The sequence below is a fragment of the Phallusia mammillata genome, chromosome 1, assembly GCF_965637545.1.
Source record: "Phallusia mammillata chromosome 1, kaPhaMamm4.hap1.1, whole genome shotgun sequence".
Lineage (NCBI taxonomy): Eukaryota > Metazoa > Chordata > Ascidiacea > Phlebobranchia > Ascidiidae > Phallusia > Phallusia mammillata.
In genome coordinates, this window is record NC_137252.1 from 3747581 (window position 1) to 3774733 (window position 27153).

General features: G+C 36.8%; 2 protein-coding genes across 2 annotated transcripts; one reads left to right on the forward strand and one right to left on the reverse strand.

The window, feature by feature from the left end:
- Window positions 1–174: 174 nt before the first annotated feature.
- LOC145212470 (uncharacterized) lies at window positions 175–2780 on the reverse strand. The gene is made up of 5 exons (XM_080080604.1): window positions 2564–2780; window positions 1761–2012; window positions 1078–1186; window positions 833–882; window positions 175–614 (listed from the first exon to the last, which is right to left on the reverse strand). The coding sequence occupies exons 1-5, from the start codon at window positions 2778–2780 to the stop codon at window positions 175–177; spliced, it is 1068 nt and encodes a 355-aa protein (XP_079936730.1).
- A 7376-nt stretch (window positions 2781–10156) lies between these two features.
- On the forward strand, window positions 10157–11913 carry LOC145214812 (uncharacterized). The gene is made up of 4 exons (XM_080083447.1): window positions 10157–10301; window positions 10973–11129; window positions 11293–11516; window positions 11678–11913. The coding sequence occupies exons 1-4, from the start codon at window positions 10157–10159 to the stop codon at window positions 11821–11823; spliced, it is 672 nt and encodes a 223-aa protein (XP_079939573.1). The 3' UTR covers window positions 11824–11913.
- Window positions 11914–27153: the final 15240 nt, after the last annotated feature.

Consider the following 27153-nt stretch of genomic DNA (forward strand, 5'->3'; position numbering starts at 1 on the left):
TTTAAACGTATACACCATAGTATTGGGAATATCGGATGAAATCACAATACTTTGGGCAATTAGTGCAAACACTTTGCATTGTTTTCTACAATATAAGGGACTTACTTCAGATTGCCATGGCATTTCGGCAAAAAACAATCAACAGTTTGTAAATTGAATTATAGTTTCCTTTGTTTATTTGTGACGTCGTATTTTATTGTAGGTTGAATCCGATTCGTCACTAGCCCCGTGTCTGTTATCATAGATATTAGTTGGATTGCTGCCGCTTGCAAATTGATCGTGGACTTTCACATGTTGAGATAGTTGCAAACTGTCGTAACTGACTCCATCCAATTGATTGTGATCGTATTTTCGAACATGTGATTGTTGTCCATTGTCGTGAACCTTTGTTGATTGTTTTGTCTTTCTGACCTGAGCATAGACGTCACTGCATCCTGCTGCTGGCTCTGCAATTTCGTCAAACGCGATGATTTCGTGACGTGTTTTCTGGATTGCGTCATACTGACTGACGTCATCGTTTTGATGACGCGTTGAAGGTTGGGTTGAATGGGTAGCGAAACTGTTTTCTTCGATTTGAGGAATGTTGTACGTTTCTTCGGGTTCAAATTCGTCGCCTGTAACACAATTAATTCGATCCTGTTGAATTTTTTCAGCAAACCGAATAGTTTTATTCTGAAACTGACAATAATGGTTGTAAAATGGAAACAACAATTATGAAAGGTAATACAGTGTATGTAAGTTTACCATTGTTGGATTATTTTTCAAAAACAAACAAATTATAGTTTAAACAAGTTATAGTTACTGTTACAAACAACTGTCGTATGTTTTCTACCCTCGACGTCATATTGAATCACTGCAGCTGCGTTCACCGGTCTGTTTCTCCTGCGGAAGGAAACGCCGAATTTACTTTCTTAAAGAGTGAGAAAACATCAGTACAAGTAACTTATTGCAAGTCAGAAAGTTCCAAAATCACAAAATGGTTTTCCTACTAAAAGTCTTACTTGGACAGGTTGTTGATCAAATTTTTCCTATGTGTTAAGTAAAGTAAAATTATGTACAGAAACCTTCTGTAGTTACCTTCTTTTCTTGTGTGACTTAACAAAGAAAACGAAAATGCAGATTATGACTAATATGAGGCATCCGCTTACTGTTGAAGCAATGATGGCTGTGTGAGCATTCGTTATGGCTGCAAAAATCAGAGAAAAAAACGTTTTGATGTTATCAACCGCATACACTTGACAAAATTAAATGTGATGTTTCGTTTTTCCGGGATTTTATGTCTGAAAATTGTAAAGGTTTATTCAACAAATTGTTCCGGTAAGTTTCTAAAATTTGGTAATTGTTTCTTATCTCCTGTAGTGGTGTCAGTTGGCGAAATTTTGGTTGTATTTCTTACTTTGGATGGTGTTAATATAGTGGAAATAGTTGGTTTGACAGATTGTTGCATGTTTGTTGTTGTCAGTTCGGTAAATGGTAGAATGGTGTTTGTGGTTGTTGTGGTGGATGGCAATATTTCTGAAATAGCTTGTTGTAGGCTTGTTGTTTGTGCTTTGTTGTTGGTGTTGTGTGTAGCTGTAACTGATATGACAGATAAATGTAAGTTTTTTTAGTTTTTTTTTTAATAGGCATTATCCAGGCATGTATGGTTTGTTTTCCTACCATTGTTCAGTGCAATTGTGTCGCTATATGTGTTGTTTCACCAAATGAACTCAATAAAAACACCATTTTACATACAATCGCCGTAATGGAGACATGTTTACCTGACATGCTTTTTTCACAAATGTATCTCGCTCTGTGTCGTGTACATCGTACGTCATACCATTGGTAAGTGGTGTTTTGTACACACCGGTTTTTATGACCCATTGTAACGCAATGTTTCTTTCTGCTTTTGTTATTTGGTCGACCATTTTTCCACATGGTTGTTGTAGGGGAAACATCGCTTCCATCACTCCATCGAAACGCATTTGTGTTTCCGACCCGTTTTGCACCGATGTATAGCGAAAAGGGTTTATCTGAATAAACAAAAACAGTCGATTCTCAACACACACTCCAAATAATGCTGGATTACCCAGAAGGTAAAGTAATCACGTGCATCAAGAGAAGTGGGGCACCACAAAACATCTACTGAACTGAATTTGCGGTCTCATTATTTCAGTAAGTGAGTAAGTAAGTTTATTTTGCACAGAATATTACATGCACTACCATGTTGAATATTTAGAGTTAAAACTGAGCGTTTCATACCAATATAATTATAGAAACAACACAAAAATAATTTAGGTTTTCAAGCTTTCTTGCGGACCCCAGACATAAAATGCCATAAGCTTAAGTGCTTGGACCTCAAAGAGTTTCAGCTGGACCTAAATACGAGCAACTGGGTGTTATTTGTCAGCGGTAACCGTAAAAGGCAAAAAAGGAAACAATATTTTGTGCATGGATTGCTAAACACACAAAAATAATTTGGAATTTTTATGCCACATAGAAACTAAAAACTAATTATGGTTGCCAATTTCTATTTTTCACTTTCACGCTTGTCAAGCCTTTAAATAGCTGAGATTATTCTTACCGGTCAGGTTTATAGATAACCTTAAAAAGTTGAAAATGTCTAAAGTTTTAACATTAGCTACATTGGCTTGCAATGCAGAACATTTCTCTTTTGCTTCAGCATACGAATTGACTGAATTCATTTCGATAGAATATTGTAATCCATTGAAGTTATGCCAACTTCGTCCGTTAGCAGAAACAGATAAACACAACGTAAACAACAAAACTATAACCGCCATATTTGTTCAAACAATCATAGCCCGTCCAAGTTTTCTAAGAGGTAAATAAAGCATTACCAAGCATTGTCCAGTCTTGCAAACTACGCTGTTACTTGTGGTCTGCGATTAACCTGACTTTCTGTCCATGAAATGAAACTAAACTAAAATAATGGCTTCCCAAGCAGAAACTGCAACAAAGAAGTTCTATCCAGATGACGTCACTCTGCCTTTGTTTTCATCGCGTGAACTGTTAGTAAAAAGAGGGAACAGTCAAGTTAACTACTTCATGTATATATATATTTTTTATATCCTTTTTGTAAACTGCAAAAGGGACAATATCACCTTAGTTCTGTTTAGCTGCTGTGGAATCATGTATATTGCTTTCGAGTTCAAATTGTGCTTACGTTACGCTACTTTCCTTATCATTACGTAAAATTGATTAACTGATCGCGAAATTAAATTTTAGTTTACAGTTTGATGTATATTGTGAAAAGTCGTGCTGTTGTGTTTTCATGTTTTTTTCGTTTCATTTCAGAGGTTTTTTAAGTTTCCCGTTACAGAAGGGATTATACCATACGTACAGCGACATAGACAATCAATTCCTAAATTAACTATCATGACTATTATATTAACTATTATCCAAGTATTTTACAATTGTCACAAAGTCATTCTTGTTTTTCAGTTCAAAGTATAACCTGGCTAGCTCATTGACTGCAGCAAAAAACAAAAACAACCAACTGACAATCTTCCTTATGCCCATAAACTACCACACGGAAGTTTTATAGAGATGACGTCATTGCACTTTCTTATCATCACGTGAAAGGAGTTGATTGATCATATAACGAAAATAAAATCAAGTTAACAGCTTTCAAATTCGTGCTGGCGCGTTTACATTTTGTTTTCAATTTTCGCTTTCACATTTTCTTGGATAGACATATACTAAACACCTGGCGACATCGATATTGAATTTTAATTATTTTAAGTTTGTTATCTACGTCTTGTGCAATTAGGAAAAAAATCTTTCTTGTTTTTGTTTTTGATGTATAGCCTTACTACATCCATCTCTGCCGTGAAAACAATCGACCAACTAATGCTTTTCCTCGTGCACGTAAACTACACTACGGAAATTTCATGTGACTCAAATTTCGATTGTTGTCATAACGTGGGAGGAATTGATTGTTTTTTGGCAAGAGTAAATTAGAATATAATGTTCATTTATTTTGATCTAAAATGTATTACCACATTTCAGCTTTTTTCACTGCACGACAACAGACAGGCCTGGGTTAACCTTTTTGATAAGCAAAGGTTAAAAGAAATAAAGGAAAAAGGGACACCAAAGAACCTATTACCAAATTTTAGTATTTTCTCAAACGCTATTTTGAAGTTAGTGTAAATGTTTAAAAATATATTTTCCAGCATTCATTTTTATTATTTTAAGTGGCTGATTGATATTTAAGGTGAAGTAAAGGTCAGGACAAATGTACACGAGGATGTAGGAAACACAGAAAAACTAAAGGACAAATGTACTAAAGCATTTGAATTTTGTTGTGTTTATTGTTCACTGAAGGTCGGTTTTATTTACTTCTGTTGCAGAGTTGACAATTCCCTGTCTCATGGGACACAGATTTTAATTTGCAGGCTCAAAAATTCACAGACAAAAAAATGCCCTGAAATGCTTGCAGCCATTTTTGTAAGAAGGTTTTAGTGTAGGAATCAATCACGCGTTAAACGTAGGCTCGTAGGGGACCCATGACCGAAACAGCAGTTTCGTCTTGTGACGTTTCTGAAATTACTTTGTACCCTAAATAGATCTAAGCGTCAGAAACTGTACAATGAACGATTGTGTTGTTAGACCGGCCATGCAAGAAACGTGCTGCAAGGTAGATTGCATTGCATTTTGGATTTAACTTCGTTAAAGTTATGCTCAATGTTAGAGTTAAATGTTTCACCAAACTTTTACTATAAGTTCAAGTTTACTTTGTGTGACAATACACTGCGTAGTAGTGAACGATGTTAAACATCTGAAAACGACAATGCAGTGAGCAATTCAATAAGACAGAGATATGATGTTATTGAAAAAGTTATTTAGTTTCTTTCATTCATGTTTACAACCATTATTCGGAGAACCATACAATGAAATAGCGTTGAATAGAAGCGAATTCATTTTTAGTCAAAAACACCTTTGGGCGAAGAGCTGGGGCCTTTTTAAACAAGGTTTATTTGGTGTAGGTCACAGCATGGACAGTTTGCTAAAGCTCAATAGAGTATGTAGTGCTAAACTTGCTGTCCCAACAATGAATGATATATATGAATTTAAGTTATTGTAAGTAGTTGTTGATTTGTTTTTCTTTTCTTATTTTTTGAATCTCATGTTTACACTTGTATATCCAACAAAAGTCATAAAGTTTGGTGAAGGGCCAGACAGAAATGTGTTGCTGTTTTAGATCATAAGTTGTTTGTAAATGGAATTAAACATCTACACTTAAACGTTATAAATAGACCACAATACACCGACCAGTTTTCTTCAACTGACAAGCAACATCTTCAATTGACCCAAAATGGTATTGATACTTACTTTGAATTTTTTTAGTTGTTGTAAATTACAAAACGTTGGTGATATTCAGTGATTGGAGAAAATTTCTGAAGAATACGGGGCGTTCGAAAATATAGACAACAACAGGGGCTCGGAAACAGCCGGTAACGGTGCGTTGTAACACCGTGAAGTATTTCTGCGCTGTGCAGATTAACTGGGCCGTTTAAAAACTACCCACAAACCATAAACAGGGGGTCTACTGGCTCAAAATTGTTGCCTGCACCCTCTTGGATAAAAATTGCGCATGCCGCGGACATGTCGGAATTAAAACTATACTTTGGCTCTCGACACTGTTTTAGGGCAGTGCTAGCGAGCGATTCAAATCTTTTATATTTTTGAGCAGATGTTTGCATCGCAAAATCGGCGAGAGCTGTTTTTGCTCGAGTTATAATGTCACTAGAATAACTTTGTGTCCTAAATCTAAAGTATATGACCCAAAACCCGATCTAATCTTTATTTGTTAACAGTTATGCCTGTACTGCATCCACAAGTTACACTTATTAAGACAAAATGCGATACAAATGTGACTCAGAGTAAATTCAGGCCCGATGCAAGCCCGTTATATTTAAACGCAAGCCCGAATCTTTCATGAAAATGTGGACACGGCACCTGAAGCGAGGGTTTCTTTTTTTTAAGTGCAAAATTTCAGAAGCAGAACCAGAAAATAAAGTCTAAATGTTTACAGTCGAATCAGTTACGCGACATCAATATATATTTCGGCGAAGTCATCTGAAAGCAATTTCTGTATAACACTCCAGTCTAATTGTGTTTTTTTGTTTAGGAGTGGAAAACCGTTCACTCCATGAAGAGCAAGCAGTCAATTATTTAAACGATTGCAATGACTTTGGTGTTTTTGTGTTTATCCTTGAGTTTTTTGTTTGTTGTCAGGTTGGTGGAATAGCAAGTGCCTTTCACGTTCAGTATTTTGTTATTATTTTTATTGCTACTTTGGTTTCGGCAACCCCTGGCACGCATGCCACGCAAGGTGGTTTCCGTGGCACTCCACCCGATTTGCGTGTTTATATTGAAGGAACATTTTCACATATTGCAGTTTTTATCATGTCATTGTCTTAAAATTAGCCTTACATGCACAAACACTACTTTCTCTTTATTATTGATATCTGCTGGCACGAACCACTATTATTTAGAAAAACGTTGGCACGCGAGGTCTTTGACACGTGGAGATAAAAGTAAATTGGCACGCGTCGCCTAACAGGTTTACCACAGTACATTTTGAACAGTTACATGGTGGAACTTATTTTAGTCATACATTTCACATCACATAGTGTTTATGGAATTAAAAAGTTAGCCTTAAAAGTATAAAATCTTATGGTCTATGCTTACACGTACACAAGCGGCATTATTAAAATTCAGCCAAGTCTAAGAAACGGATTGGCAAATACTGGGAAAGTTACCCGAGACAACAGTTTGCATTTTGACGTGACTGTATAGAACAGCAGTTCTCAAACTGGGGTCTGCGGTCCTTTAGGGGTCCGTGAGGCAATTTTGGGGGGACCGCGAAGCGGTTGAAGTAAATCTATAATCTTATTTGACGTCAGTTTGTGCCACTAAATCAAATCAAAGTAGAATTGAGAATCGACTGTCAGTATTGCTAAACAATAGCCTTTATTGCATGACAACTTGTAGCAAAGGCAATTGTTGGCGCACAATCATAATGTGTTTTTTTTGTCTCGACTGTGATGTCACAAGCTGTCTTTGGATCATAATTATGTGCAATTTTGCATAACTAGCTAAAATCCTGCAATCAACTTTCGTTTTTCTAAAATACACATTCAAGGACCGCGAGCCCTCGAAATAATGGCAAATGGACCGTTTTGAAAAAAATAATGAAAAAGTTTGAGAACCACTGGTGTAGAACAAAGCTTTAGCGACGCCCAACACAGAAATGCCTACGTACCACTACTCTATTAGGTATAGTGACAAACCGTTTACACTGTTTTGAGTTATCGAATCTGAATTTAAAAATCAGAAAGTGTTTTTTCGTATCCTTAGAGTACCAAACACTGTTTTCATTTTTTGCAATTGTTGCAAGTGTCATTGGCATCGAAAGCCTGTTGTAACACCCATCTCTTATTCGAAACGTTTTAAGTATAGAAGAGGAGTTGGAATGGGTTGAGAGAGACTGGTCAGTACATCAAGTAACACCATAACTTACGGCAGCCGAACATATAGCTAATTTAAGACGGGTGGTGCAAAGACCACTAACACCTAAAAACGATCCATCTCCAAAACAGTGTGATGGTTGGGGCCAGTGTTTTTTTAAGGTGTTTTGGGGGACCGAAACGGCCCCCCAAATTTCTCCAGCGGTTTCCCAAAATTTGGACTTGCAACTACAACTACAGTTTTAGGTATTTAAATGAAACACTTGCGGTATCTTAAAACTACTTAGCGGTCACCCAAACCAAACCTTAATAAAAACTGGTTGGGGCTATTAGGGTTGTAGTTAGGTATTATCATTAAAAAGGTGATGAAACGAACTTTAAAACTTAGATCTTAATGTAACATTTTACTTTCCAAGCCTACCCATGTTTAGCTGCAAAATTAATAATTCAGCTCGCAACACCACCTACCCAATTTTAGCTAAATGTGGAACTGACATGGGATATTACGGTAGAGCTATTATAACACCATACCTCATAGCAGACCCACATTTAGCTAAATTGTGATGGTGGCGCAAAGAGCTGAATTCTTAAATCAGCAGCTAAAGAGGAATCACGTATAAATATTTCGAGGTTTGAAAATGGAAAACGAAGACATTTTTAATCGGAAACGCGCGTACACCACATCTCACGTCAGCTGTTAACATTTTGCTGAGTACCGAAATGTAATGCAGGGTGTAAACTCTGGCCCACACATGCGGCATACTTTAAAGTCAGTCAAGTTTGAAGCTAAGGGTGAAAGGGGTTAGCAAATACTAGGGAAAGTCCCTTGATCGAAACATCAGTTTGCATTGTAAAGTGGCTGTGTAGAACAGAACTATGGGAACGTCCGACATAAAAATGCCTGCCACTACTCTTGGTATAGTTTTAAACCGTTAACACCGTTTTGATTGCGTCAATGAGTTATCTAACCTGATTTTGAAAATTAGAGAGTGTTCTTTGTAATCCTTAATTGCAGTGTCAAACACTGTTTTTATAATTTTCCTAGCATTGTAATAGTTGCAGCAATTGATGTAAGTGCTATTCATCGAAAGATTTTTAAAGTCTGCAGTAACAATTAACCACTTCTTATGTTTGTGGGCAAAAAACGTCAAATGAAAAAAATAAATAAATGCGAATTAGGTAGAGGGAGTTGAATTGGATGAATTTCAGAAGCGACCCGACTCAATGTAGAAATCAATCAGGCGTTAAACGTAGGCTCGTCGGGACCCATGATCGAAACAACAGTTTTGCCCTGTTACGTGGCTAAAATTTAATCCATTTTTCCTTGAAATGGTTTGAGCATTAGAAACTGTACAATGAACGGTTGTGTTATCAGGCGGGAATGGCATCAAACGGGCCATTATATATCTCGTTTGTATTTAAATTTACTATTCAACGTTATTATTACTATAATTTTAATTTTACCTTGATTTGGGGAAATACAGTACATTGTTGTGATGGACGTCCATTTTTAGATGGACACACCTTTTGGGTGAAGGGTTGGGCCGTTTGAGACGAGGATTACTGTCCGTTGGTGTACACTGGAGAGTTGTACACTACGAACAGTTTGCATGAGATTAATGGAGAATGTAGTGCTGAAGAGGATTTGATTTATACTGCTTTACTAGTGAATATAAGCTGTTAAGTTGTTTTCCTTTCTGACCATTTTTCGATTCGCTTGTTCACACTTGTTTACGAAACAACAAAAGTCTTCAAATTTGGTACAAGTTTAGACACTATTTTTTCCCGTTTTAGATCATTAGGTTGTTTTCAAGTTGGGTTAAACATCAACACCTAGAAGTTATAAATTGACCGGATTACTTCGACAAGTTTTTATCATCTGACAAGCAACATCTTCATTTGACCCAGAATGGTATTTGTACTAACTTTTCAGTTGTTGTAAATTACAAAAATTAATATATTTAGCTATTGGGGCAAAAAAGTGGAAAATACCGAGCTTTCCAAAGCAAATGTATAGGCAGAGGCTCGGATACACCTGGTCACGGTGGTTGCAAACCATTTTTGGTGCATTTTGCTGATATGTGCTGTTTACACACTATGTTGTAGTCTCATAGCAAAAATAGAATGGCCAGAATGGCGGATAAATCAAACATGTATTCATCACGACCTTTATGTACAGTATGTTTGGTGCTTATTACTGCTGTGTTGTACGCGCTGACAAGTATATTCAAGACAAGAACGTAATATTGAGCTTTAAGGCCCGTTTACACTGAGCGTAGCGTAGCGAAGCGAAGTTGGGCGAAGTTGAGCGAACCTTTCGCTACAATGGGTTTCAATGGGACTGTTTACACTGAGCGCAGCCTTCGCCCGAATTCGGGCGAATTCGCCGAGGTTCGTGAGCGTAGCGAAAAAGTTGGGCGAAGTTGAGCGAAGTTGGGCGAAGGTTCCCGTTCAGTCGTAAATTTTTGCCAATAAAATTTTAAAATGAACAAAGGTTTTGCTTGAATTTGACGAAAGATAGTTGGGTGACATTAAATAAATATTTCTATGTGACTGAGATTTGTTTGACAAGGTCAAGGGGTCAAGTTGGGCAAAAATTTGGTAATTGTTTGCCGGTATGTGGTTGTTGAGAGATTGTTCATTCAAGTGTTTTTGCTCAGCAGCTAGCAAAATAGAGAAAGATGAATTTTGAACTAGTCGATGAAATTCTTGTTGAAGAAATAAAAAAATACAGGTGTTTGTACGACCTATCGTTTCATGGGTATCGTGACAAATTTGCGAAAGAAAATGCCTGGAGAGCAATCGGGCAAAGTTTAAACATGGAAGGTACAGTTTAGTGTGATGTAAAAGCAGACAGACAGATAGATTTAGAATACTAAAAACTTATATTCCTTGGAATACTAAATACCGAAAACATGTGCATGTTATAGACTATATGTCATGTGCAACTTCAATTAATAATTATGTATCAGTTGCCAAGACAAAATTTCCCCTTATTATGTATAGGCCAGGTAATAAAATACTGATAAGGATGTGATTGTATGTGTGTATAATGTAGTATACTTTACTGTTATTCAGGAAAACTTGTATTAATTTTTAAGCAGTGCATATCCTTGATTCCTGTATGGTCTGTGGGGATCTTCCATGTCTTGGCTGTTTGGATTCCCAAATTTTACTGTCATTCAGGAAAACTTGTTTTAATTTTATGCAGTACATATCCTTGATTCCTGTATGGCCTGTGGGGATTTTCTATTTCTTGGCTGTTTGGATTCCCAAATTTTCTGTCATTCAGGAAAACTTGTTTTAATTTTATGCAGTACATATCCTTGATTCCTGTATGGCCTGTGGGGATTTTCCATGTCTTGGCTGTTTGGATTCCCATATTTGGCTGTATTGTATGGTAACATATTCATAGCATTTAAGTATAGCTATAGTAAATATAGCTATGGCATGCCTTTAAACTTTAATACATAGGCACTAACTTGAATTTCAATCAGGTGATGAAATGAAAAAAAGGTGGAAGTCCCTGCGGGACAAGTTTACCAGCGAGAAAAAAAAATCTCTGAAAAAGTCTGGCTCAGAAGCCCAAACTGCATCGCAGTGGTCATTGTACCCTGTGATGCAGTTTTTAGAAAAACAAATGGAGCCCAGGGGGTGAGAGTATATGTCTAGATCTCACTTAGCTATATATAACTGAACTTCTCATGCACCCAAAGACAGTGCACACTGTTACAAATTATATTAAAAGATTTATAATTGCACGATTAATTGTGGATATATTTCTCAACCCTCCTTGCTGGTGCTTTTATTTGTTTAGTACATCATCAAACTACAGCGTTGTATTGGAGAAGAACTCGCTCTGTGAGAGTGATGTTTCTGGTGTGGAATCGGTTTGTTTCCCAGAAACCGTTTCTACACCAGAAACACATTCAACACCAGAACCAACAAAGCCTACCAGTCAACACCACAACCAAGGAAAGTCGAAAAAAAGGAAACCGGACATGGATCTGGCATTGTTACATGCCTTACAAAAAACAACAGGTAATAGTAGTCAATAATTTTACCCACAGTTTCCTTTTTGTATGCGTTGTGTTTAGAACTCAAAATTAGAAGTAAGTTTTAATGTGTACATGCTAACACAGTATAGACCTGAAATTTCTGAAACCATACCTTTTATGTAGTGTTTTTGTTTTGTTTTTCAGAGGAGACACAAGACCCTGAAGAGCTGTTTTTTCTTGGAGTGGCTGGTGAAACGAAGCACTGGCCTACTGTAGTGAAATGCGAGTTCAAATTAAAAATTAGAACTCTGATGTTGGACATTGAAAAAAAATTGGAGTCTGAAAAGTGAAATTTTCTCTACAGTAGGGCAGTGCTTTGTTTCACAACATATTTTAGTTTTCGATTTTATTTTTTATTGTTGTTTTAAATAAACATGAAGTTAATCTAAGATGGCATTGGTTCGTGTTTTCACACTGTAACAGGAAAGACCACGTGAAGGTTGCCATCAACTTTCCCACAAACAGACATATAGACATACAGTTACAGGACAAACATGGCTCTAAAAAGAGCCGTTTACATGCAAACTAACTAACACCTTGAAATAATGGCATTTTGCCAAGACACAGATCCTGTTTCCCTGCAGAAGTATTCGGCAAACTTTTCCCTCACTTCAAATGCCTGCGTGCTATGGCGTCGCCCAACCCTTTGAATGCACCCTAGACTATTTTCTTGCTCGTCGCGCCAACTGCCTGGATGTAATTCGCCACTTCTGTCTTCGTGGTCGAGATCACTCGGTCCAACGTACATGCTTTCATGGCGAAGGAAGTTGTGAAGAACGACGCACGCCTTTACCACATTATCCACCCTTTGTGGTGCCAAACAAATCGGCCCGCGAAACACCCGGAAGCGGGAAACCATTATACCAAATACGTTTTCTACGATGCGCCTGGCTCTAGAAAGCCGGTAATTAAACACCCGTTGGCGGTGGGATAATTGCCTCCCTGGGTAAGGACGAAGCAAGTTTTCCTGTAACGGAAACGCTTCGTCCCCAACAAAAACGCATGGTAGGGCCTCCGATGATCCAGGCAAGGCTTGTGGTGGAGGAACTGGTAATTGGTGGCTTGATAACTGCCTTCCAAATACAGAATTGCTGTAAATGCTGCCATCGCTTTGTTTGCCGTATCCCCCGATGTCAACCATCGTAAAACGATAGTTAGCATCAACTACTGCGAACAAAACAACACTAAAAGTGCCCTTGTAGTTATAGTACAGGGAACCCGAATTGGAAGGAGCCTGTACTTGGATGTGCTTACCATCCATGCTACCAAGGCAGTTAGGAAAATGCCATAACCTGCGAAAATCAGAGGCAATTCGCTTGAAATCATCTTCATTCGGTTTTACCAGGTGGTTTGGCTGCAAAACTTGCCAAATGGCTTGGCAAGTTTCAGGTATTATCAAGCATACCGATGCTCTTGACATACGATAAGCATGTGATAAACTCTCGTACGTCATCCCACCGATTAAATACCTGGAAAAACATAAATATTACTGTTGAAATCAAGTGCAAGAAAACACAACTTATAACTAACCTTAAAGTTACTGCAAGTCGTTCACCGGGTGAAATAGGACTCCGCAAATTCGTTGTTTGTCTCGAAACGAGAGGCCCGACCAACGAAAGCAACTGGTCGAAAGTTGCGGGCGACATTCGAAAGTAAGATTGGAACTCCGCAACCTGTTCAAGTCGCAGTTCCTGTACCAGGCGATAATATTCACCTGAAAGGATTGAACGTCAGTCATGTTATTTTTTCTTAAAGTGCGTTTTGCAACCTACACTCACTTAAAACAGGTCGTCGTTGTCTGGTAGGTTTCACCCAGATGCTTCTTCCTGTTCTGCTCTGACTAGAAAGGCGATGAATGGCGAGTAATCGGACTACTCGAGCCCTTTTTAATGCGGAGCGGTTGTTCATCTTTATATCCAGCAATAACTATACCTTCTAGCACTTAAATTTTAAACGTATATTTATTTTCCGGTCAAAACATGTGTTAATATGACGTCACAATAGCAATTAATTTAAATTACTTTGATACAATTCATACATAAAGGCATTTGTGTCAGATAAATAATTAATAACATTTATATCTTCCGTCAAACAGTTGTGGTATTTGTACAACTTTTAACAAAAAGTTAACCGTTCGCCCAACTTCGCTTCGCTACGCTACGTCCAGTGTAAACACCCCCTTCGCTCAACTTCGCTCAACTTCGCCCAACTTCGCTTCGCTTCGCTACGCTACGCTCAGTGTAAACGGGCCTTTAAGCTTTTTTCTTAAAAACTTACGGGACAAACGGTCACATCCCATAGCAAAAATGCAAATGGCTGTAAACAATAGTAAAGAACTTGGTCAGCATTATTAGTTATGATTGTCGACCTTTGTAGCACACTACAAACCTTGATTTGATGTCATGTTTGCCCAGACAAAAACTTTTCAGGGATAGGTTTGGAATCCTGGAAAATCCTAATTCCGGGACTGCAGTATAGCTTATTACACTTTATAGCAGGGGCGGGCAACTTCTCCAGTCGGCGGGCCTGATATGGGAAAATGAAGTACTTGGCGGGCCGGATTCCTGAATCGATATATTAATCGCGTATTTATCCAGTGATTTAAAACGGATTTTTGACCACCTAAACTAAATACAATCAAGAACGTCGCAATTACAATACAGTCCAAACAATCTAACTGATATAACATAAAATTATTCACCACAGCAAATTTAATGCATACACCACAGACTTAGGTACTGCTGAAACACTAACTAGGCAACACGTGTGGAAAGAAAGAAAACCGAGAAATCAGGCCACCCACAAGGTTGGCAGTTATGTCGTAACAATGGACGTATGGTGCGATGGTTACAACGGCGGGAAAGTTTTTTTGCTATTGGGGAGCGTTACTGTCCGTTACAACTATAATTTGACGCAGTAAGCAAGTAGTAGGGGATTGCGGAAGACTGTGGCCGTGGGCCACGTTATCATGCAAGACCAGAAACCGTCTGCGGGCCGCTCAAAATTCCGTCGCGGGCCGGATCCGGCCCGCGGGCCGTATGTTGCCCACCCCTGCTTTATAGGGATAGGTGTTTGTTAAATTCCAAAAACTTTGCATATCAGCCTTCCTAGGCAAAATTTTTGTAATGAAACATCATGATAAAATTATTGCGTGGTCCCCAACATTTTCTATTTGAATTCTACTGGGACGTGCTCATTTTTTTGCAGATTTATAGTATTGTGACCAAATAAATGTTTCGTGTTGCCATTAACAGATAGGGGATCTAAGATAATATTCGTGAAATACGGCTTCACTTCAAGTATTACGGAAAATTAAATATGCCCCGTTAAGAACCTTATAAAAAATGGATTTGACGCAACGCGAAAGCTAAAAAACAGAATTAAATGCACGTTTTAAGCTCAGTATCCTAATCGCTGAAAATCCCGGGATTTTTCAATTTGGTCTCGAAATTTCAGCCAAATTCATTGTTATTACATTCTAAATAGAACAGCAGTAAAGCAAAAATCGTTATTTCATAATACGAAGCCTTGGCGACATCTTCTGTTCAATGTTCAATTTATTACTTCAAACCATTGCCAAATTCTAAACTTCACAAATGTGCCTTTGATATGCATTATTGCTTACAATCAAACTTTAGTGTTGCCTATTTAAACAGTTTGAGCCACAGTTTTTTGAGTCTCGTAGACCTTGATGCCTATTAGTTAATGGGACGTACAGAAACAGTACCACACAACGTTTGCTGACTACAAACAACACAATACGGGTGTATGGAAACATCTTATTGTGGTAAAATCATACCATGTCTAATGTTAAATCAGGGTGATAATCATAAAATTTATAACAACTGTGCATCCTTTTTTGTTGTTTTTGCGATGAACGGCTCCCAAAAAATCAGACATAAACCGGGTTCTAATACTCAAAGAGCTCTGGTTAAAAACAATACCAGATTTTATGGGCTGTTATACCTGCATTATTTTCGAACAATACAAAGACAATAGTCATTGTGCAACTATAAACTTGCCAAAAACTTACCATATTAGCTTGGACTGTTGGTTAATGTCAGTCATTTAAACTTACTTGTAATAGTTTGTTAAGTAATTGTTTTGTAAATAAACCTCATAATTATTGTGTAAATAATATTTACGTTTCTTTACCAGATAGGGAAATGACTTTCCTGTTTTAGAATAAATCAAAGAAAGTTATATGTACCAGGGAGTATAGATTCACTGCAAAAAAATCCAGGAGTAACAAAGAATTTGAAGACTGTATCATTACAAAGTGTGTTATTTACGTGACGAAAAGTTGAAGTCACATTCAGTGGGAACGTCTCTTGACACAAGCAACAACAAAAAACATGGTAACTAACAGCTGCGTTTGTTTTTAATATTTAAATCAAAACTCTAGGTTCAACCGTCGTTTCTTAATGACTACCATTTTTTAACGTTGGTTTCGTTTTGATATTTACGTGTTTTTGCGTTATAGGATTGGATAGAAACCGACAGGCATCCATTTTATGACGAAAGCCACGACCCAAGCTACTTGGATACCTGCTATGCTGTCGGATTTGTAACTTTATACTTGGAACTTGTCGTTTGTGTTTCAGCCCATTCCTACGCAAAATCGCCCGTCTTTGGGATCTACATAGTAACTGTTCTACTTTTTACCTTGATTATCAACATTGCGGACAAACTGTTGACTTATGAAGGAAAAAGTGGTATCCCTGAATATTTTTTACACGCTCTGACAGTAGTTGGTGGAGCGCCATCTAGCGCATTTGCTATGAACCATTGTTGTATTCGACATAAACGCAGAAAGGCCAGCTATCAAAATAACATATGCAACTATAGGTTGTTCTTTTTTAGGGGGCATGCTTTGCCAAATACTATATTCTGGCAGCAGTTACCAGAAACAACCAAGTTGAAAATATATGAAATTGTTTCTGTGATATGAAAACTAAAAATAAAGGCTATGGTGTCATTGCAAAATGTGTAGTCACTGAAATGTCATTTTGTTTTTTATGTATAGCAACGTCATTAAATTAAATTAAAAGAGTGCCATTTTTGTTTAAAATGCTATTGTGTCGTTTTACATGAATGTTGTATTTAAACGTGTTTTTTTTACCCTTTCATTTTCATTTGGCATTAGATTGACCAAGCAAAAAAAAACTGTTTACGCTTCAATAAGATTCCAGTTACAGTACTTCGGATGTTTTTCTGAAGGTAGCGGATTTATCTTAAAGTTTCTTTTCATTTATTGCGTTGTTTGGTCGTTGGTTGGCTGATGTAACTCTTGTACCTGATGTAACTTTTTACCATCTTTAAATTGCACTTTATAACATGTAAGCTATACACAATCTTTACACAACGGGGATACCTGCAAGGAAAACCGGGAAAGCCCAAAAAACCGTTTTCTTCTGTGACGTGACTGTTAACATAAAAATCAAGGCAACTTTCTGCACCGAAATATGTGGTCACGGCACAATGACTGTTAGTTGCTCACAATTTACATCACTCTTATTCATTGTATAGGTCAACGCCGATAAATGCCATGACCAAATTAAATGTGTTTACCTAAAGTTGCAAACAATATTATACCCAATTTCATTTGTTCGTGACATACAACAGTTACACGTGATTTTATTGGTAAATGAACTTGAATACCAGGGCAGTTATTAAGGTTTGGTGAACCGTTTGTTTAAAGAGATTACGTTTCGGTGCAGTTATAAAAAAACAGTTTGCAGCAGAGAAACTACAGAAACGTTCAAGATAAATCGAGGTTAGTTGAGAAAAAAAATTATTAACTTTAATGCAAACCGGCTGGTAATTTCTAGTTTGAGCATTTTAAAATTGCTAGTACATAAATGTTAATTAAACCGCAATCTTGTGTGAAATTTAATAAAAAAAGTATAGGACAGTTGTTAATTGCTATTACATTTTCTAGGTTTTTCTAGCACCAATTGAACACCGAAACTGCTATAAATAAGCAAGAAGTTTGTCATTGTACAAGCACTAACAGCTGTCACATCAAATGGTAGGGTAAGTACTTTTGATTCTGACTTGAAATATAGCGAGCAAAATAGAGATTCAACCTTAGTAGTGAAACTGCTACAAAAATCGATTGTATTTGGAAAGAATGGAACTATTTGAAAAAAGATTTCTTGTTTAAATAATTAGAATTATTAATTAAAAGCTGTTAATGTAAAGTTCTGAAAACTATTTTTTTGAAATAAGCTCAACAAACTATTTTAAAATTTTGAAAGATCACGTTTGTTTTCGTTTCTTGTTGTTTAGGACGAGAAAAACGAATTGGAAAAATGCTACCTGGCTGGATGCAAAGTGTTTTCTATGGAACTTGTTTTTTGCATTTGTGTGTTTTATATTTTTGGTGAAGCTACATGCGGGATTTTTGTTCCATATTTCGTGATTATTTTGACCTCAACTCTCGGTGTAAATGTCTTGGACCAAATCTTCACACGTCGTTGATGGCAACATTTGTCAAAATATGGCCTGCATTTATTCACACTTATTGGTGGTGCCCCGGCCACAGCTCTGGCCATGAACAGCTATATCCGGCAAAACCAACGTAACGAGAGATATCAGAAAGTGTTCCTGGATTGTGCTTGTTTCTCGTAGTACAAGCACGAACCCGAATCGTTTTTAAGAAGTCCGTTTAGGCCCGAAAGTTTGATTGACAAGCCTCTACATAAAAACGCACTAAACTGTACAGAATATAATTGAAAAAGGCGTTTTAGGGCTCGTGGGAACTAAGTGAAGTTCACCAACTAGCTACTTAGTTGGGTAACATTCTGAAAAAAAACACTGAATTTAAAATCTGACCCCCAATCAAGTCCATTTGTTTAATAGGACCTAAGCCTGAACCCGACCCGAAACGAAATGGGGCCGAAAATTCCGACCCGACTTACAACAGCACATCTAATGTTGCTTGTACTGTCTGTCGATGCACTTTAAAATCGTGTAAGCACAGACACGTGAAACTCTATTATGCACATGAACTGGCGTGTGGTATTTGCGTTAACATCTAATGCTGCTTACATTTGCTCCTTGGTATACTTAGAAACGTTTAAGTGTGCCCAAGCACCTAACAAATTACGTAAAACATAGTTGTTGATAGTTTATAGGTGTCTTTTCCTGACTTATACATATTTTGCAGATCTGATAGGTTCCCCATAAACACACACACCATGCTACGCAATTAAATCTGTTGGATGACACATCACATGATTAACTACAACGTCATTTCCTTTCTTTAAACAACGTAGTGCGGAGGTGGAATTGTTTGAAGCAAACAGGCGGACAGTTTAAAGAATTAGCAGTTGATTTGATCTGTTGTCGATGTCTTCCTTCAAAGTTTGATTTAAAACTGGATAGTGTAAGTGATAAGATGAAAAATAAAGGACCTACGCCGAACTCAACCAATCGAAAACCACTGATAATGTTAATCTCACGTTTGTTTGTTTTTTCTTTAATTGACTGCAAATAAATATTTGGTTTTGTGTTAACGACATTATAATGTTAAAGATACTCATGCTCACTGTTTAACCGCTTTTAGCTTTTGTTGCGGTTTTCATTAACAGCTTAGAAATTTAGTTTTTAATCTTCAAAAGTTTGTTTATGCTGTTGACCTAAATGTAAACAAATTTAAAATGGTAAGTAGAATTTATTCTGTAATTTTGATGTCGAAAATCTAAATAGTTCGGAGCAATTACAAGTGGATTTCATAGCATGTAAACATTGTAAAGGCTGTGCTTGAACAAAAAAATGTTTGAAACACACTCACCTACGAAGTGTTTTTGTTTCAACCACAGGATAACGAAGTTCGTGTTTTACCTTCAGGATCAAGGCAATGCAAAGTCAAATCACTTATTTTATGAACCACAAACTGCAACAGCAAATTACTTAAAAGCTTGTCAAGGCGCAGGATTTTTCATTTTTGTCATGGAAATTGTAGTTTGTGTGATTACGCCTGACTGATTCCTACACCGAGTTGGGTAGCTTCTGCCTGGGTCAGTGATTCTCAACCAATTTAATCCACTCCCACATTTGCAAAGGGACGTTGTTTGCCTATTAACACAATTCTTGCTTTGCACTGATGACCAAAGAGCTTTACAACAGGGGTCGGCAACAATTTTGCACTGCGGATCGTTTTTGAAACTGAAATTTCATTTGAAACCGGGCATGAAAATGGTACATAGTAGTACAGAAACATTACACTAACGCCACGGAATCGGAAAACGGCTGCGAAAACCTCGGTTGAAAATACGCCTATGCAAAAATAAATTCGTACATTAAATGACATAACACAAGACGCAGCAGCCGCGTAGGTTACCTTCCAAGCCACGAAACAAAACAAAAATGTCAAACTGTTTGTATTATAAAGTATAAACGATACTACACAAGTATTTTGTAATTTAGAACACACGTTTGACTCAATGTTTTTGAAGTTTTTATTGTTTTTAGGATATACCGGTTGATGGATGGATTTTTTACATTTGTCTTTGAGTTTGTCTATTGTATATTTATGTATTATGCTGTTGGTGATTTTGCTGGCGCCATGTTCGCGATATACTTTGCTCTTATATTGGCTGTGACCCTGCTTTTAAATGTCGTGGACTATGACCATGCCCGTAATGGCATTCGTGAGCGTATACCAGAAAATATACTGCATTTTTTAACCCTGAATGGCGGCGCTCCAGCCTCAGCCCTTTTCATACGTGATTGCATCGGACAGAGAGGCAGTGATGAGCGGTATCGAAAAGAGTACTATGACAACTCATGTGTGTGTTGGTGCTTACTTTTATTGTCCATGGCTCTCATACTCGGCTTCAAACTGTTATGTGTCATATATAGATGTGTGACTTACTTAATATTAATTATAATTATACTAATCAGTTTTTTATGTGTTATCGGTAATTCAAAATAAATGTGGTCTCTAATGTACATTGGTTTTTCACACAGCATTTCAACAACAAAAAACAGAATTTATTGAGCTGTTAGTGTTTGCACTGAAGATAATCGGACCCTTCAACAGGCAGCATGGTCGTCGACGATCACCGTTAACGTGATTGCTTTATGTGATAACAATACGTGTATTTTGCTGGCATCTTCGATACCTATTCAAATAGAAAGTAGACATATAATTATATTTTAATAAGAACCTGAAGAAGCCGTGCAATGAACAGCTGCTTGGTCTGGCTGGAAATGTATCAAACGCGCTGTCAGATATCTGCATTAAATTTGCCATTCAACGCAAATAAACTTGTGCCTAACAAAGAGTCCAAATGTTTTACTATATTATTACTATTAGTTTACGCGTTTTTTGAAATGTGCAAATACATCAGTAAATTTTTAATGGATACATCTGAAAACGACAATACAGAGATCCTTGCATTTGTTGGTTGTTATTTGCGCATTCCCGAATGCGTGCTGCATTTTTTTACACTGATTGGTGGTGCACCGGCCGCTTTTGCTATGTATAATCGCTACACCCAACCCAGATACCATAGAGTAGGTTATAAAAAGATGTTTGTGAAATGGGCAAAGTACTTTTGCTTTATGCTCCTGGTAGTTTCAGTGCTTATGTGTTTGCTTGTTTTTTTTGCGAGCAGATTCAAAACCTGTGTAGACCACCATAAATTGGGTTACAGTACCAATACTAGCATATATCTTTTGTCGCAAACTAACGAAAAGTAATAGATACATGGTGTTAAATGCAACAATTTGCTCATGTTACGAAATACCTTTATTGGTGTAAATAAATTGACTTAATTAGATACGATTAATGGTAATAAAATGTAGAACAACTGTAACTGTGGAAATTCTGGTTCCCAACCTTTTTTGTCCTGTGCACCCTTTCAGTCGGTATTCAAATCTAATTGCCCCAACAAATTTAGTTTGCTAACATATCGTTTACTTTAACATTTTAATGCAATTCTTAGAAGAGAAATTAAACTCTCGATTATAAGCTCTATACTGTAGGCGGAGTAAGAGATTAATATCTTGATACAAATTCCCACCAATATTGCAAAATTCCCCCCTGGTTGGGAACCAATGAGCTAATAGATAGTATCAATCATTTAGGAAAAAAATGACATTACGATATAACCTGTGGTCCTAAAATTTGAATCATGTAAAAATATTTTAAGGTTTTAAAATAGTAAACAAAAGAATTTGAATCGGAAATACACCATATCTCACGGCAGCTATTAACAATTTGCTAAATATCCAAATGCAAAAGTGGACGTAGAAAAAGTTTGAAAACCCTGGTCCATGCCTACATGTATACAAGCGGCAAAATTCAAAGACAGTCAAGTCTGAAATCGATGGTGAAATTGGTTGGCAAATACCGGGAAAGTCCCCTACTCGAAACAACAGTTGTTATTGTGACTTGAGTGTGCTGATCAGAGCTATAGCAAAGCCCAACACCGAAATACCTACGTACCACTACTTTATTAGGTACTTTATTAGTATGTGACAATATTTTACACTGTTTTAAATTATCGAATCAATGTTTAAAAATCAGAAAGCGTTTTTTGTTATCCTTAAAGTACACTGTTCTAAAAAAAAATCCGAAGGTTTGTAGTAACACCCACCTCTGAATTTGAATGGCTTGAGAAACGCTGGTAGGAAAATCTAGTGAAACCATAATTTCCTACAAGTGGTGCAAAGACCACTAACACCTATTTAAACGATACATCTTCGAACAAAAAGTATGATAGTCAGGGCCAGGTTTTTTTAAGGTTTGGTTTGGGTGACCGCTAAGTAGTTTTAAGAGACCGCAAGTGTTTCATTTAAATACCAAAAAAAAACCATATTTGCTTAAACGAAATTTTGGGAAATCGCTGGAGAAATTTGGGGGACCGTTTCGGTCCACCTTAAAAAACAATGGTTAGTGCTATTAGGGTTGGCGTTAGGTAATATCATTAGAAATGTTATGAAACGAACTTTACAGTTGATCTTACTGTAAAATTTTAAATTTCGAGCCTATATTTAGCTGCAAAATTAATAATTCAGCTCTCAGCGTCACCTACGTAAATTCAGCTAAATTTTGGACTGACGTGTGTTTTTACGGTAAAGCTCGTAAAACACCATACCTCACGGCAGACACACATTTAGCTAAACTTTGATAGTTGGCGCAAATAGCTGAATTCTTAATTAAGCAGCTAAAGGGGGGCAGGGTTGGGAAGTAAGATTTTGAAAGTTTTACATCGTGAACTACGTTTTAACGTTAGTTTTATTGGATTTTTAATGATAATGCCTCTCCCTTACCCTAATAGCTCTAACTGTTAGCATATATTGAGACATACAGGTCTAAAAAGGTATTTGTGCTCTATTCCCCACCTATCGAAATTCACCTAATCGTTGGTCTGCCGTGGGGTATGTGTTATAGTAGATTTTCAAGTTATTACAGTGTTAGTATACTAACATAGCTATAGCTCTAAAACACTGACCCCCAAAAGCGACTCAACTTAATTTAGAAATCATTCAGGCGTTAAACGTAGGCTCGTAGCGGATTGAAACTGGGGAAAAGAATCACGTGATCGAAACAACAGTTTTGCCTTGTTACGCGGCTAAAATTACTTTCTTCCTTAAAATGATTTGAACTTCATAAACCGTACAATCAACGATTGTGTTGTTAGACCGGTTATGCATAAACGTGCTGTAAGGTAGATTGCATTTAATGTGCTACTCAACGCTGTTTAATTTGTGCTCGATGTTAGAGCCTAATGTTTCGCCATAAGTCCCAGCATACTTTAATATGTGGAAATACAGTAATTGGTTGGGATATTGTTATATGTCTGAAAACGACAATACCGAGGGCAAGTCAGTCAGACGGGAATGTGATGTTTTCAAAAGTTTAATTCAATTCTTTTCATTCATGCTTACCACCATTAATCGGAGAACCATACATTAAATGGCGTTGAATAGCAGCGAATTCATTTTTAGTTGGACACACCTTAGGGTGGAGGGTTGGGAAACCGCAATTGATTTATATTGCTTTACAAGTGAATACAAGCTGTTAAGTAGTTTTCCTTTCTGACATTTTTCTGATTCGCTTGTTCACACTTGTATATTAAAAAACAGAAGCCTTTAATTTTGATTGAAGTTCAGACAATAATTTGTTGCTGTTTTAGATTATTGGGTGTTTTTAGTTGGATTAAACGTCCACACCGGAAGTTGTAATTTAAGCAAGCTTTCTTCAACTGACAAGCAACATCTTCAATTGACCCAAAATGGTATTTGTACTGATAGTTTTTCAGTTGTTGTAATTTACAAAACGTTGATATGTTTTGCTATTAGGGCGATTTTTTTCGCCGAAGTATTAATGTCACCCGAATCACTGGTTTAAATGATTCAAAAGAATTTATTTTGAATAAAAGTGGGGCCCTCTGCATAAGCCTAATTGTTTATAACTACAATCTCGAAACCCGGACCGACCTAAATACTTTGAAAGTTATAACCATTAGTTTCACAACTTCGAGCCAGATGTGGACTCCCTGCAGCCGTACGGTCACAAAAACATTGTAAGTCACGAAACAAAACAAACATGTCTAAAAGTGATGTATGACTAACTTTGCTTAAAAACTAACTGTAATCGTTTGGGTTATAAAGTTTATATAATATAAATGTATTTTTTTGTAATTTAGAACTCACTTTGACTAAATCTTTGTAATTTAGAACTCACTTTTGACTAAATGTTTTAAATGTTTGTTTAGGATATGCCAGTTGATTTGGGGAAATGCCACATGGATGGATTTGTTACGGTTACCTTTGAGTTTGCCTATTGTGTATTTATGTATTATGCTGTTGGTGAGTTTGCTGGTGCCATTTTTGCGTTATACTTTGTTGCTTTATCGGCTGTGACCCTGTTTTTAAATGTCTTGGACTATAACCTCGCTCGTAGTGGCTCTCATTAGCGAATACCAGATAATGTACTGCATTTGTTAACTCTGAATGGCGGCGCTCCAGCCTCAGCCTTTGCTATGCGTGATTGCGTCGGACAAAGAGGCAGTGGTGAGCAGTATCGAAAAGTGTTCATGGTTAAATCAAACGAGTGTTTTTCCGTACTTGTTCTGTACACGGAGCTCATACTCAGTTTCAGACTATTAGGTGTCGTATATAGATGCGTTTGTTATGTAGTATCAATAATATTCATTATTTGAGTTTCGGTAGATGAAACCAAATGCTTTCTCTAATGTATAAACGTTTTTCACACAAAACTTCAAGAAAACAAAAATTCACAGAACTACGCAAAAATGTTTGAAAAACACATGTATTTCCAAAAGATGCGGTGAAAATGTGTTGCCACATTCTATTTGTGTGAACCTGATGTTATTGAAAAACTATAACAATGTTATATATTTGCAATATGATGTTGTTATCGTTGCATGATTACACTGTTTTCCACTATTTCCACTACACAGACCTCTTGAGATTTACGGCATTTTTTCACACTGAATGGTGTTGCACCCGCCACAGCTTTGGCTATGTATAATCGCTTAATCCAACCCAGACACTATAGTGTGGGTTATAAATAAATGTTTGTAAAATGTGCAATATACTGTTGCTTTCTGCTATAGGTTGTTGCAGTGTTTATGTTTGTTTTTCGCGAGCTAATTCAAAACCTGTTCAAAGAAGCCACAGTAAATTGAGTTATAATGCCAATATTAGCTTACTTTCTGTCGTAAAACCAATGAAAAGTAATAAGTACATGCTGTAAAATGCAGTGCACGCAATTTGCTCATTTTACAAAATACCTATATTGTTGTTGATCAATTGACTCAATTACATACGTTTGATGTTAATAAAATGTACAACTGTGGAAAGTTTTGCGTTTTTGCAAGTAAGTATTTACACGATTGTCGATCATACTCGTTTGAGTTTATCGATAGTATCCACCATTTTAAAAATTATTTTGACATGTGATCCTAAAATTGAATCATGTAAAATTATGTCCAGGTTTAAGAAAAGTAAACAAAAGATTTTTGAATCGGAAATATACGTACACCATATCTCGCGACAGCTGTTAACATGTTGCTAAAGACCGAAATGTAAAAGTGGACGTAGAAAAAGTTTGAAAACCCTGGTTCAGGCCTACACGTATGCAAGCGGCATAATTTGAAGTCAGTCAAGTCTGAAAATAAGGGTGAAACGTGTTGGAAAATACTGGAAAAGTCTCCTACTCGAAACAACAGTTTGCATTGCGGCATGACTGTGTAGAACAAAGCTTTAGCAACGTCCAACACAAAAATGCCTACGTACCACTGCTTCATTAGGTATACTGATAAACGTTTTACGCTGTTTTAAATAATCAAACCTGAATTTTAAATTTTGAAAAGTGTTTTTTTGTAATCCTTAGTGTACCAAACACTGTTCTCCAGAATTTCTTGAGCAATGCAATACTTGCAGCATTTGTTGTAAGTGCTATTGTAATCGAAAGTCTGTAGTAACACCCACCTCTTGTTCAAAACTTTTTAAATTTGGAAGGGGAATATTAATAGGTTAAGAGGACGGAAAAATGGAAAGTATACCTTGCGCTAACTCTAATAGCTCTAACCGTCAGCATGTTTTGAGTTATATCTTTTTGAAAAGGTGTTTGTGTTCTTTGTGCCACTTTTCGAAATTTTCCTAAACATGGGTCTACAATAGGGTATGGGTTAGTAGATTTTTCAGTGTTAACAGTGTTAGTAGCTCTGACGCAAAAAGGAGCGACTCAACTCGATTTAGAAATCATTCAGGCGTTAAACGTAGGCTCGTAGGGGATGTGAACTGGGAAAGAGAAACACGTGATCGAAACAACAGATTGCCTTATTACGTTGCTGAAATTATTTTTTTCCTTATAACTATTTGAACATCAGAAACTTTACAATGAACGATTGTGTTGTTAGACGGACCATGCATCAAACGTACTGTGAGGTATCTTCATGAAATTTGCTATAAGTTACAACAAAGTTGTGTTTAATGTTAGAGCCTAATGTTTCACCATTAGTTCAAGTTTACCTTAATATGTGGAAATACAGTAATTGGTTGAGATAATTGTTCCACATCTGAAAACGACAATACTACAGAGAGCAAGTCAGTCAGACAGAGATGTAATGTTTTCAAAGGTTAATTTGATTTCTTTCATTCATGTTTACAACCATTATTCGCAGAATCCATACATTGAATGGCGTTGAATAGCAGCGAATCCATTTTCAGACGGACACACCTTTGGGTGAAGGGTTTGGCGTTTTGAAACGAGGATTTTAGTATGTTGGTGTAGACTGTAGAGCATGAACAGTTTGCTAGAGCTTAACAGAGAGGGCAGTGCTAAACCTGCTGTAGAAACAGCAAATTGATTTATATTTCTTTACAAGTCAATATAAGCTCTTAAGTTGTTTTCTATTTCGCTCGTCCACTCTTGTACATTAAACAACAAAAGTGTTCAAATTCGGTGCGAGGTCAGACACTAATTAGTTGTTGTTTTAGATCATTGTTTTTTAGTTGGATTAAACATCCAAAACCAGAAGTTGTAAATTAAGCAAGTTTCTTCCACTGGCAAGCAACATCTTCAATTGACTGAAAATGGTATTTATATTTGTAACTTTTTAATTGCTGTACAA

Bases quoted from the DNA above. Each gene is read 5' to 3' on its own strand.
- LOC145212470 (XM_080080604.1), bottom strand. From the start codon at position 2,780: ATGGCGGTTATAGTTTTGTTGTTTACGTTGTGTTTATCTGTTTCTGCT. The intron at 2,013-2,563 runs GTAAGAATAATC...TTGTTTATTCAG, and splicing joins GTTATCTATAAACCTGACCG to ATAAACCCTTTTCGCTATAC. The intron at 615-832 runs GTAGAAAACATA...ATTGTGTTACAG, and splicing joins GATTCAATATGACGTCGAGG to GCGACGAATTTGAACCCGAA.
- LOC145214812 (XM_080083447.1), top strand. From the start codon at position 10,157: ATGAATTTTGAACTAGTCGATGAAATTCTTGTTGAAGAAATAAAAAAA. The intron at 11,130-11,292 runs GTGAGAGTATAT...TTATTTGTTTAG, and splicing joins AAACAAATGGAGCCCAGGGG to TACATCATCAAACTACAGCG. The intron at 11,517-11,677 runs GTAATAGTAGTC...TTTGTTTTTCAG, and splicing joins TGCCTTACAAAAAACAACAG to AGGAGACACAAGACCCTGAA.